An 11,450-nucleotide genomic window follows, 5' to 3' on the forward strand; every position below is an offset into this window, starting at 1 on the left:
AGCAGGTTCCAATTGTATCACCTGGTGTACAATTTGAAATTAATCAGAAGTGAATCACAGAGCACTGACATCATGTGATCAGTGACTAAGCTACTAAGAATACGAATACTTCTTGTAAACTCGCTCAAGTCTTCCAGTGAGTATCAAAAAGTAGTACCAAAAACAATGCAATGCAAGAAAGCATCAAGCAATTGCCAGAAGTTATTAAGCACAAAGCTGAAAGTCGTGGGTTGCTATACTAATGTGCTACATAGAATTCTTCCAGATTCCTGCAATTTTTTGTCCTAGTAGCTTAAAGAAGATGGTGTGGAGATAGTGCTATAAATGTCTGCAAAGATCATTAAATCAGCATGTGATCTGAACAGGGAACTGATGTTCTTAGGGTCTTGAGATCTGAAAGACCTTGATGAAACACACAGACATGTATGAAATATGCAATACATGTGGGAACACATGGTAGGGTTCAGTGACTGGACTGAAATAGCCCTAAGTCAATGCCTCTGCCCCACATGTGAGGTGCAGTACTAGAACATAATCTTAACATTATCTTAATATTTCAGAAGTATTTAGTGGATACTCCCTGGAAATTCCCTTTACAAACAGGAAACACACTGTTCCCCTTTAGCTTAAAACTTACGCAACACATAGTAGCCCTCTAACGACAGGCTTATTATTGCTGTGTTGGAATTTGATACTCTGTAACAGAGACAGTTATTTAACTGTTTTCATTACATTGATTACATTTGGTCAGAATCAAGTTCTTAAGAAGCCACCATTCTGCTCATCGGTTATGACACCATCACTGAGGGTCAGCAAGCAGACTCAGCTAACTGAACTAATTGTTTAATGAGAGCTGAATACTCAGTTGATGGCACAAATCACAGATAAGAGCTAATATATTCTATTCCCCAGCTCCAATGCAGAATCAGCTTTCTTGAAATCAGTATGCTTCAGAACTAGTTTAATTTGTTGTTAAAATTCTACAGTGATGAGGACTTTCTAGCCTCTGTAGGTGACTTATTCCAGCTCTTGAGCATCTCCATCATTTAAGGATGTTCCTTTTGGTCTAATCAAATATTTCAGGCAACTTGGGCAGCTTATGCCTTGACTCCAGAAGACAGTGAAAAAAAAATCCCTTGTCTTTATCCATCTTGTTTCTCCATTTATGGATTTCTTCCCTCATCTTTTTCTGAGCTAAGAACCACCAAATTTGTCTTTTTTTTTTTTTTTTTGGTAGCTTTCTGGTCAAGTTTGATGTTGTTTTATGAACCATTTGTAGTTTGCACCTTTATAAAGCAAATCTGAATATCGCATTTCAGAAGAGTTCTTAGCATCAGAGGTAGAATATTATTTTTAATATCCTGTACATAATACTTTTATATACACATAAATTTTAATATAAGCAAATGTACATGTACATATAGAAGATACAAAAGCAGTACGTGTGTCCCTCTATGGATGCATTTATCATCTTAGAGTTACTGAGTAATACAATATCATTAAACCATTCTCAGTTTTAAAGTCCAACTTCAAATTGAGATCCTTTCTGCAGAAGTGCTATATATGAAGGATTTTATCATACTGTTTTTACAACTGATTACCTTAAATGCAGAACTTTGTACTTATCCTTGGTGAATTTTTCTTTATTTCAGATCATTATCTTAAGTGCTTAACAACTTTCTGAAATAAAAAAACTTAATTAGAATGCCCTTACAAAGATGACACAGTAATTAGGTAAAAGAACACTTGTTTTAATTTTAGCTGCAGCAGAAAGCAGGTGGAGTTTTGAGCTCTTCAGCTTACCTTTAATTCAGTAAAGGATGGTGGTACTCCACCTCAGGCAACAGGAGTGATATGATGCTTAACATACAGCACCAAAATACCCAGGGAATTGCACTGAAATTTTGGGTTGGTTTGGTTTGTTTGTCTTTTAAAATGGCTTATTGTCTATACATGCTTGCAACTTAGAACAAATCAGTATTTTCCAGAGAGGAAAGAACCGTGGCTCCTTTGTGATGAATTCTGCACCAAAAGAATCGTAAAGAAGCCAAGTAAACACAGATGTTAGAAAGAAACCCCATAAACTGAATGTTTCTTTAAGTCTGCTCCTTTCAAACTCCCCAAAAGGGGAGGGGGAACCCACTGATGTTCCTCCAAATACTCATAAACAATGCAGATATATCCAAGACACAAGTGAGGATCATACACACCCAAAAAGCATAAGACTGCTCGGTGTGAGGGTAGGGAACATTAAGGGAGAAAAACCTCAAGGGAAAGTCATCACCCTCTCTCAGAAATAGTGTTTGGAATGCTGTATCTTGCTAAAAGAGCTCTAGGTGGGTAATTCGTTGAAATGAAAACAAGGAGATAAAAGCTCTTGTCAAGGGAAATGGGATGATTTTCAGAAATTAAAATGTACTTTGAGAGAAACCAAATGCAATGTGGGTGGATGGCATTCCATTAGCCTTGGAAATTCAGATGAGCTACACAGAAGATAAAAGTTTTGCACACATGGTCACACACCACACACCATTCTACAGCATGTTTAAAATACTAATTTTAGCAAATTTAGAAGTAAACTTTTTAATCAAATAATATTTTTCTCCAAAGCCTAAAAAATGTAATTTGACCATTCAAGACTTTTTCCAAAGCTTTAAATGGTGATACTGGAGCAATGTGCATCTTTTGAGCTGCAAGCAACTCTTGAATAATTCAAGTGTAATGCCTGGCAACACAGCTGTGCTGGAATAAGTACTGATGGATAAGACAAAAGAGACTCCCAGAACAGAATCAGAAACTTGCTTGGTCCTGGGGCAGCTAACCATCAGATCCAAGGAGGCACAAAGTCTGCCCCATCCAAAGGTTCAAAGTCTATCAGACTAGTGGACACCAAGCTGCTTGTTGCTCGAGGACTTAAAAATGTTGCACATGACTTGGCTCACAGTTCCTGACCTTCGTTTTCATTATTAATGTATGCTCCAATCCTAATCCTGCTCTAGTATTTTTGACTTACTGTTTCAGATTTCCCTCATTTACATACCTAAGCTTCCTAGTCTTTGCACCAACTTCTAGATATATTTCTGGAACTGGTGTTTACAGACTTTGGCAAACTAGCTTCTAACCTGGCGGTGGGCAAATGACTTCTCACACTGCCCCACCAGCGAGGAGGCATTGGGCAAAAAGCTGGAAGGGGCCACAGCCAGGGCAGGTGACCCCAAATGACCAATGAGATATTCCTGACTATATCATGTAATGCTTAGCATATAAAAACAGGGTGAAAGTTTGCCAGGGTTGCTGTTGCTTGGACACTGTCTGGGCATCATTTGGCTGGTGATAAGCAATTAGAGTATTTCACATTGCATGTTTTTCTGTTTTTTTTGTTGTCAGTTTTATTGGATTTTAAATTTCCTAAATTGTCTTTACCTTAACTCATGAGTTCTCAGTTTTACCCTTAGAGTTCTCTCCCCCATCCCACTATTGGTGGTGGTAAGTTAGTAGCCATATGGTGCATGGTTGATAGCCAGGGTTAAACCACAACAGTTCACCATGCACTATCAGATACCTGCATTGCTGAGGGAGAATGAATCTCAGGAGAATTATTTTCTATTATTGTCTAAGCTTTTTTTGCATTGCAAAATAAAAGTTGCATTAATTTTTCCTTAAGTTATATTTAGAGGTATGAAGATAGAAATTTCAGTCATGTCCCTGTGGTAAATAAAAGTAAATAGGAGACTGCTTTGTAAAGCAAAATGTCTAAGTTTCTTCATTTTGTTTTATTATTTATTTATTGGATTTAGAAAGTTATATTGAAAAAACAAAGTCAAATTAGATAAACAGAACTTTATAGTATATGTAAAGATATCTAAAGTTCCTTTTCCTTGGGAAATTTTTTTCACAGACATCAGATTAAAAAAGAAATCTGTTTCATTTTGGTACAATCACAATTAACTTTAATAGTTAGCTAAACAGCATTTAGTATTCTCCAGAGCAGTAACTACTCTTCTGTTCCCACAATGTCATGCATTCGACAGTGCAGTAATGACTCTTCTGTTCCCACAATGTCATTAATTGATCATTAACGTAGTTTCTGTTGCCAAGCAATACTAAAGTTTCTGTATTGTATTTGACCAAATTACTTAACACACAATGATCAACAGCATTTTAATACAGAACAGCATCATAAATAAACTTTAACTGCTTTTGGGAGGACTGGGGACCTGAACATTCAGCCCAGGCTTCAAGGGCAAGGGGTAAAACCCTGCAAGTTTGTGCAGCACAAGATAAAAACAAATGACTGTTCAGGCAAACCTAACAGAAAAAAAGGAAATTACCAAAGTTGCATTTTGTGAGTGTGCATGCATGCCTTAAAATATTTTACTGCCTTCTATGTAAGAATATGGCAAATTTGGATAAGAATATGGATAAACTGGGTACTTGAACTGTGATTGTTTTACTAGTTATTGTATGTTTTAACTAGGCTGGAAGAATGTATTTATACTAAGAGTAGTAGTTTTTCTAGATAACTGAAATGTAGGAAAGTGCTGAAATGAATCCCAAGGAGAGCAGCGTTGGAGAAGCACCTTGAATCCAAGAAGATGCATACTAAGAGACTTGTTGCTGAAGTTTTAGAATTATGTCCTAACTTGTTATGGGTTGCAAAGTTTATGTATCACCTCTCTCAGCTTGTTACAGCTTCCCCTGTGGGGCTGTTACACCACACCCCACCTTGTATTGTATCTACCCCTCCCTATCTCCTTTGTGTCAACGCTGCATACTGAAAGGGCAATAACTGGATAAAATTTTCAATTTTTCTGTATTTTAGAGGAGAAGATGGCTAGAGCTCTAAAGAGTGAACTCTAACTTGCCTGTTTCATCGTTTGTAGATGGATGCAACATGTAGCTGGGTCTCAAAGAATTCCTATGACTCAGTATGTTTTTGCATTACATTGATATGAGTGACATAAAAATATTATCTGTTCACATAACTAGACAGCTCTACTAATGTAGTTATTTTTTATTCTAGAAAATGTTAGCTATGATTAACTTTTACAGTTTTAGGCTTCTAGCACCTAAGAGAAAACCAGCACCACTGTCAGATGCCTGATTTCTATCAAAACAGTTCTGCAATATCTTTCATGCAGATTAGTCTGGATATAGTTTCCAGTGTTTCTAAGGTTTGTTTACAAACATCTCACTGTATCACACACTGAGGCAACAAGCTATTTTAGTACTGATTAAACACAGCAGAACAACGTACATCACCACCTACTCTTAGACCTAGCTGTCCAAGACTACTGTGATTATTAGAAGTTGCAAATTGCATTAGGTTCACATAAATTCTATTAGGAACACTGCTAATCTTTGAAGTTATAATTTTCAACTTCCTTTAACCCAGTCATGGGTTTAAATACTTTTTTTCTTATTGAAAGTGATGTATCAGTATAAACAACTAGCTCCACTGCAAGGAGTTTATCACGGGTGAGATTCCACACAGAATTGTGCCACATGCTCTTGGAAATATTTTGGTTGCTTTCCTAAAGCTCTTTACTTGCATCTTTTTTGAGAAACCAAACACAGGAACACTGCACTGTGACATACATTTAAAGATGATGTTTCTTGATTTATTTTTAACTAAAGTGCCTGAATTGTATGATAAGCAAAGGTCTTCCATGTGCTACAGTAAACATCCTTCCAGCACTCAAATGTAAGGGGCAAGGAGTAAGATCTTGCACTCAAAGGTTACGGATAGAAGTACCTTCCTAACATTAAAATTTTGAGATGTTAGGGAATTCTCAGCTTTTAGATTCTCAGAATTATTTAGGAAGACACAATTGTTTAAATAAATTAGGACTTCCAAGTGCTCTCATAATTGTTAGGTAATTCTAAGTAACATTTCAGGACTTTACTATAAACAAAAGAGGAAGATATCAAATTGACACAACGTTGAAGATACATTTTGTCCTGATTGCAAGGGAGTTTTAAAACACTTGTAAAAACAATTTATATAAACATTTGGCATGGCTTAGGAGAAGGCCATCTGACTCTACATGGTCTATAAGCTTGAACTCATGTTAAAATAGTTCATTGAATGTTTGGAAGGTGTGTTTGTTTAAAAAAATAAGCACATAAACCTTATTCAAGATTAAAAAAGCACATTTATAAGATAAAAAAAGACACAGTGAAAGGAAAGAAACAGGGCCCTCTTACCAAGCACAAACGTATAGTGAAGTTATAAACAGAAAAAAAAATCTCTAGATTAGAAACTGACTTGGTAACACATAGTCAGAACTTCAAACTCACAGTAGCATGAGGATATGCTAAGGTGACAAATGTCAAGAACATTAAGCAGATCTGCAGTTAACAAATTAAGGCATCCAATGAAACGAACACGGCTGTTATATGTTTCCTCTCTGATCTGTAACACTTTCTGGAGTAAACATATGTTATGTATTTATGCAGTCTCAGAAAGATAACTCAAAAAGCTAGCAAAAAGTAGGGCCGTGCTACTAACCATATGCTTCCTGTGTTCTACTGAACTATCAGCATTAAGTAGTCAATGTGGCCATGGACCAGCAAACTAAACCCCACTCTGATGGTTTCATCAACAAAGCTGATAGAATAAGTGTCTTTATAACTAGCAACAAAAAGGAGACAAAGTCATATTGACTTTCAGAATTAACATCTCTTATGTAGAGGCTGCACTGAATCTAACCTTTCTGCACTGTTGTATTTTCTAGTCTTTTTGATCATTTTACCCTACCTCCTGCTCTTCCTCTCTATACACTCTCCTCCCTTCTTTGCTCTTCCCTTCCCCTTCTTTTCTAAGGCAATCACATGTGATGCATTTAATTGTGCTCTACAATTCTTCTTCTCATCCCAGATCACAGCAGTAACACCATCCTGTAGCTATTTATAATGTTGAGACATCTTTCAAGTCATGTAGAACATGCTTTGAATCACTGTCCTATATAACCAAATCTCTGTTCTTAAAACTGATTAGAGTGGTTTCAAGACTCTACAGATCTCCTAATCTCTGGACCAATATTCCTTTCTAAGACTCTTCCTGCTTTCAATCTTTTATCATGTTATTTTTAACCAAAACTCTTTACCTCACATCCTTGCTTTTTTGTTGCCTTTAGTTTTGACAATCCATTTGGAGAGCGATTCATCTTACTCATCCTGATTCAAACTTTCATGGCACTTGTAGCATCTCCCTCTCATCATGTTAATGAATAAACACTGGTCTAATGCTCAGATGCAGTGATCTTCTACATGACTTTGGAGTACCTCATGTGACCCTCACTGTTTCTGTCTCTAAAGCACATGCTTGTCATTCATCCGTTCAAGCGACCAAATCTGAGAGGTGAAAGAGCATACACTAGTCATCCCAAAGTAGGTATTTAAGTTAACTGCACTTGCTAAGCTTTTGATCTTTTCTAAAAAAAAGAAAAAAAATCAAGCCACAAAAAGAACCAGACCAAGAACAAAAAACCCAACAAAACAACACAAACAAACAAACACAACAAAATCAACAAAACTCATACCAAAAACAAAGGCCTCCTAACTTTATTTTTTGGATTACTGGATGCAACACCATCACTGTAATTTCACTATTCTATCCATGTTTCAGTGTCATCTCCTACCCAGACACTTCTACAGATATTACCTCCAAGACCCAATCTTTCTTCCTTACCTCCTTAGTATAGGTTTTGGGTTAACTTGGTTCTGGGGACAAAACTTGTCTTTCTATAAATCATCTTGGAATCCATTTACAACACTGCATTTACTCCTTATCCATGCTTGAAAATACATTACTTATATTTGTCTTCCTCCCAGCTGTGTGTATTAATTCTTAATACCTTCTTGGTAAGACCTTCTTGTAATAGTCTTCACATATATACCAAAAAGCTGCCAAGTTCCTTAAACAACATTCTCAACAGAAGCCTCTGTTACACATTATTTGCTTTTTCCAGACTTGCACAATTGAGTCCAGGAGCATAAAGTCAGCTGCCACACAGTATATAGAAATTGTATTTGTACATATATTATTAGCAAGTGCAGTATAATATAAACATAATGCAGTATGTCTTGTGAAATGTGACATCTCCATCTCTATCTACTGCCTCTTGTTCTCTTTAACACTAGACAGCAAATAAATCAAGGGCTTTTTCCAGAAACCAAACTTAAAATATACGTCTTGGAGGTTTGTGTATTTTTAACATTTAAATAAAACTTGCTCAGATCACAATAGAGAATTTATAGAATAATATACAAAATATAGATCAGCATATCCAAGCCTGAAGATAAAACCTCAGTCTGAAAAGAACTATTAGCATACCAGGTAGAAGATTTACCTCAGTACTACACACGTAAAGAAACTTGCTCAATCATTCAGATTGCTTGTAATCATTCTGTAACTGCTTTCCCTCCACCATTTTCTCCCTACTCCCACTCCTCTTCAAAATCCCAGATTAAAGTTTTTTCATCTCTTCCTTTATTGCTCCAATAATGTTAATGAATATTGCACAGTGTTTTTGTTGGCAGCTACAGGAAGTTTCTGTAATGAACTTCACTATGTACTTTATTTACATTGCAACAGTTGCATTTTTATTTAAATACCCTAACAGGAAATTCCAAAAGAGTGTAAGAACATGCATAATGTCATAGAAAATGTACAAATATATGAACTGCTCAGTGAAGAGCCTGGACTTCTGCAGCACTAATCATAAATCTAGCAGCCCTTAGTGAGTTATAATAATGTCTGCAGATACACTACAATTCACTTTGCTAGACCTAGGTACCACTTGAAAAAGTTTAAGAAAACCCTATTTACCGTACTGTAGTAAATTTTCTAACTGAAGTATGAAACCTTTTAGAAAGAGTCATGTGCATGTATGGCTGAACTGGACAGGTACACTTGGTTTTCTTGGTTACCTTATTCTTTTTAATATATGGATGCTCAGGAATCAGAGAACATATAAAGCATGTATGTTGTTATGAAAAGTAATAGCCAATAATAATCACCCATTCAGGGTTTCACCTACACTACTTTAAATCAATAACCTTTAATAATATCATCAGATTGTTATAATCTTTCATTTATGTTACCTTTCTTCATTAAAATGTGGAGGTATTAATATTGACCAGGGAGTCACAATATTAAAACTGTCTGAAGGTCTTGTGTTTTAGATGTCTGATCCCACCATTAGTGAAACAAAAAATATAAGAACATGAATCAACACTTTCTGAGGAATTAGGGCTTTATAGCAGTTCAGTGAATATGTCATCAGAACAATTAAATGGAGCAGAAAAGAAGCTAAAAAGAAACAAGACATTACTGCAAATTGCATGTTTCACCAGCTTTACTCAAGACATGCATTTCTCTGCACATGCTGATTAGAAGGATTTAAAGTTTAAAAAAAAAGCATTTCCAATGAATGTGAGAGATTAGTCATTGTTTACGCAGTATTTATACACTGTACCACTAGATCAGCACAGTGTGTTACTATTACTATATAGGTAATTTTTTTTAGAGCTGAGTGGGTGTTCAAGTACATTTATTTTCTAAGGACTACTCTGCAACTAAGACAGCTACATATACTTTGGGAATAGCTCACAGCACTGAAAGACAGCATGAACAAACAGATGTGCTGCTCATAAGCAAATTATTCAGAATAATTTGGAGTGTCTTCAGTACTAACATATTTAAATAATATAAATAAAAACACATGTACTAATGAAAAAGTTGGAAAAGCAAACTAGAGATACAGGACTTAGGCAACAATTATGCTTATCCATACTGCAATCCTTATTGTAAAAAGTCAAATGGATAACTGAGAGGCTCAAAAAGGTAGAGTTGTGATTCCTATTTGGATTCTTTTTCTTTTGTAGAGAAGCAACTTTAAATCTACTGATAATGCAAAAAGCAATCCAAGGTGATCTCACAGAGTTTAAAAATAGTCCTCATTTAAAAATGTTTAATATGAAGACATTGCTTACACACATTTTGAGAATGTTACTGTAATATATACAATGTATGATTACGTGCTGAAGTTTATAAAATTGGTACTTGAAGGAAGAGCAAAAACATTCATATAAGTATAGATGACTAGAATTTGTCTTGTTCCCCCAAGAAAAAGCATAATAATAATCTCTTTAGTATATATGTAGCATAATACTCATCTCTTTAGCATACATTACAAACATATGCATAAACACATCTACCAACCTATAAAAATACAGTTACCTGCAGCATAGAAAATTCTCAGTTAACACCTTTCTACTTCACCAATGAATCAATGTAATTCACTACTAAGTGACCTAAACACAGCCAGGACAGAAACAAATTAATACGATACGATTCTAAAAACCTTCAGACACTCACCAAAAGACTGAATGCAAATTTCAAGAAGATCTTCCAAAGTGGCTCCTTTGGCTAGATGTCCCAACGGCACCATCATGACCTGAGTATGATTTGAGAGGCTGGGACAGTGGCTGGTCTGCTTTAGCTCCAGTGCTGAATCAGGGGCAGTGCTGCATGCTTGAGCAGGTTGCCTAAGACAGAACAATAATGAAGTAAATACAAGAAGATAGAGCGGCAAATTTTACGCTGTATGGGAGGAGAGATTCAAAGGACAGTTAACTCATTCTAGCTAGGGTGGTGAAACACATAACCTTCCCACATACACCAAAGGGAATGCTCAGTGAGTGATTTTTTTTTTCTGCTAAATGTGGATTGCAGAGCACATGGTTATAAAGCTCCCTGAATGATCTGTCAAGATTACCCGAAGTCTTGTTTCTTTGTTTGGGAATTATGTTTACATTTAAATTTCAGCACAAGTAACAGAAATATTGCCATGAAGTAACCTACCACCACATATTTCTGTGCCCACCAAAAGCAAAGGAGGAAAAAAAAACTATAATCAAATATTACACATATTGGAAAACACAATGCTAGCTTTATAAATTTAATTTGGCAAATTGCCTATTAAGTAAGCACAATATCAGTGCAACATCACAGTGGTGTATTTCACAGTTAAATATAATTTGCATCTACTCTACACTATTCTTTCCTATGAAGTTGTTTTAAAACAGTATACCTGAGTAAATAAATGTATTTAATAATAAATGTAAAAAGACTGAAATAAAGCACATATCTAATTTTAGATTTGTTTTGATCCTATATCTTAGATTTCAAGAATGTGGGAATTTACAGGTAATACTAAAGGCTGTTTATTATTTGTGTAGTTTATAATTCTGTATTAAATAATAAATAGGCACAATATTATATAGATGAAAAGTGCTGAAACATATTTGCTTGCAAATAACAGGAACCACCGCAAAATCTGCCTTAAGTGTACAGTTCACAAAAGAACGACAACAACTGCTGTTCCAATAAAACTTGGGTTTATTTCAGGGACTCCTGAATTTTCAGTAATTCCTTGGATTTA

General features: G+C 35.5%; 1 protein-coding gene across 3 annotated transcripts in view; it reads right to left on the reverse strand.

Moving 5' to 3' along the window:
• The window catches only part of RASGRP1 (RAS guanyl releasing protein 1), a 44,067-nt gene that overhangs the window by 30,857 nt on the left and 1,760 nt on the right, over positions 1 to 11,450 (reverse strand). For all 3 annotated transcript variants that reach the window (XR_011698058.1, XM_071558049.1, XM_071558048.1), the window contains exon 2: positions 10,385 to 10,554. Coding sequence is in view for 2 of the 3 variants with exons in the window: in XM_071558049.1 (XP_071414150.1) it covers positions 10,385 to 10,554 (170 nt within the window). In the remaining variant the exon portion in view is untranslated. The remainder of the gene's footprint in view (positions 1 to 10,384; positions 10,555 to 11,450) is intronic.

The sequence above is a fragment of the Pithys albifrons genome, chromosome 6 (assembly GCF_047495875.1).
Source record: "Pithys albifrons albifrons isolate INPA30051 chromosome 6, PitAlb_v1, whole genome shotgun sequence".
In the NCBI taxonomy this organism is placed as follows: Eukaryota; Metazoa; Chordata; class Aves; order Passeriformes; family Thamnophilidae; genus Pithys; species Pithys albifrons.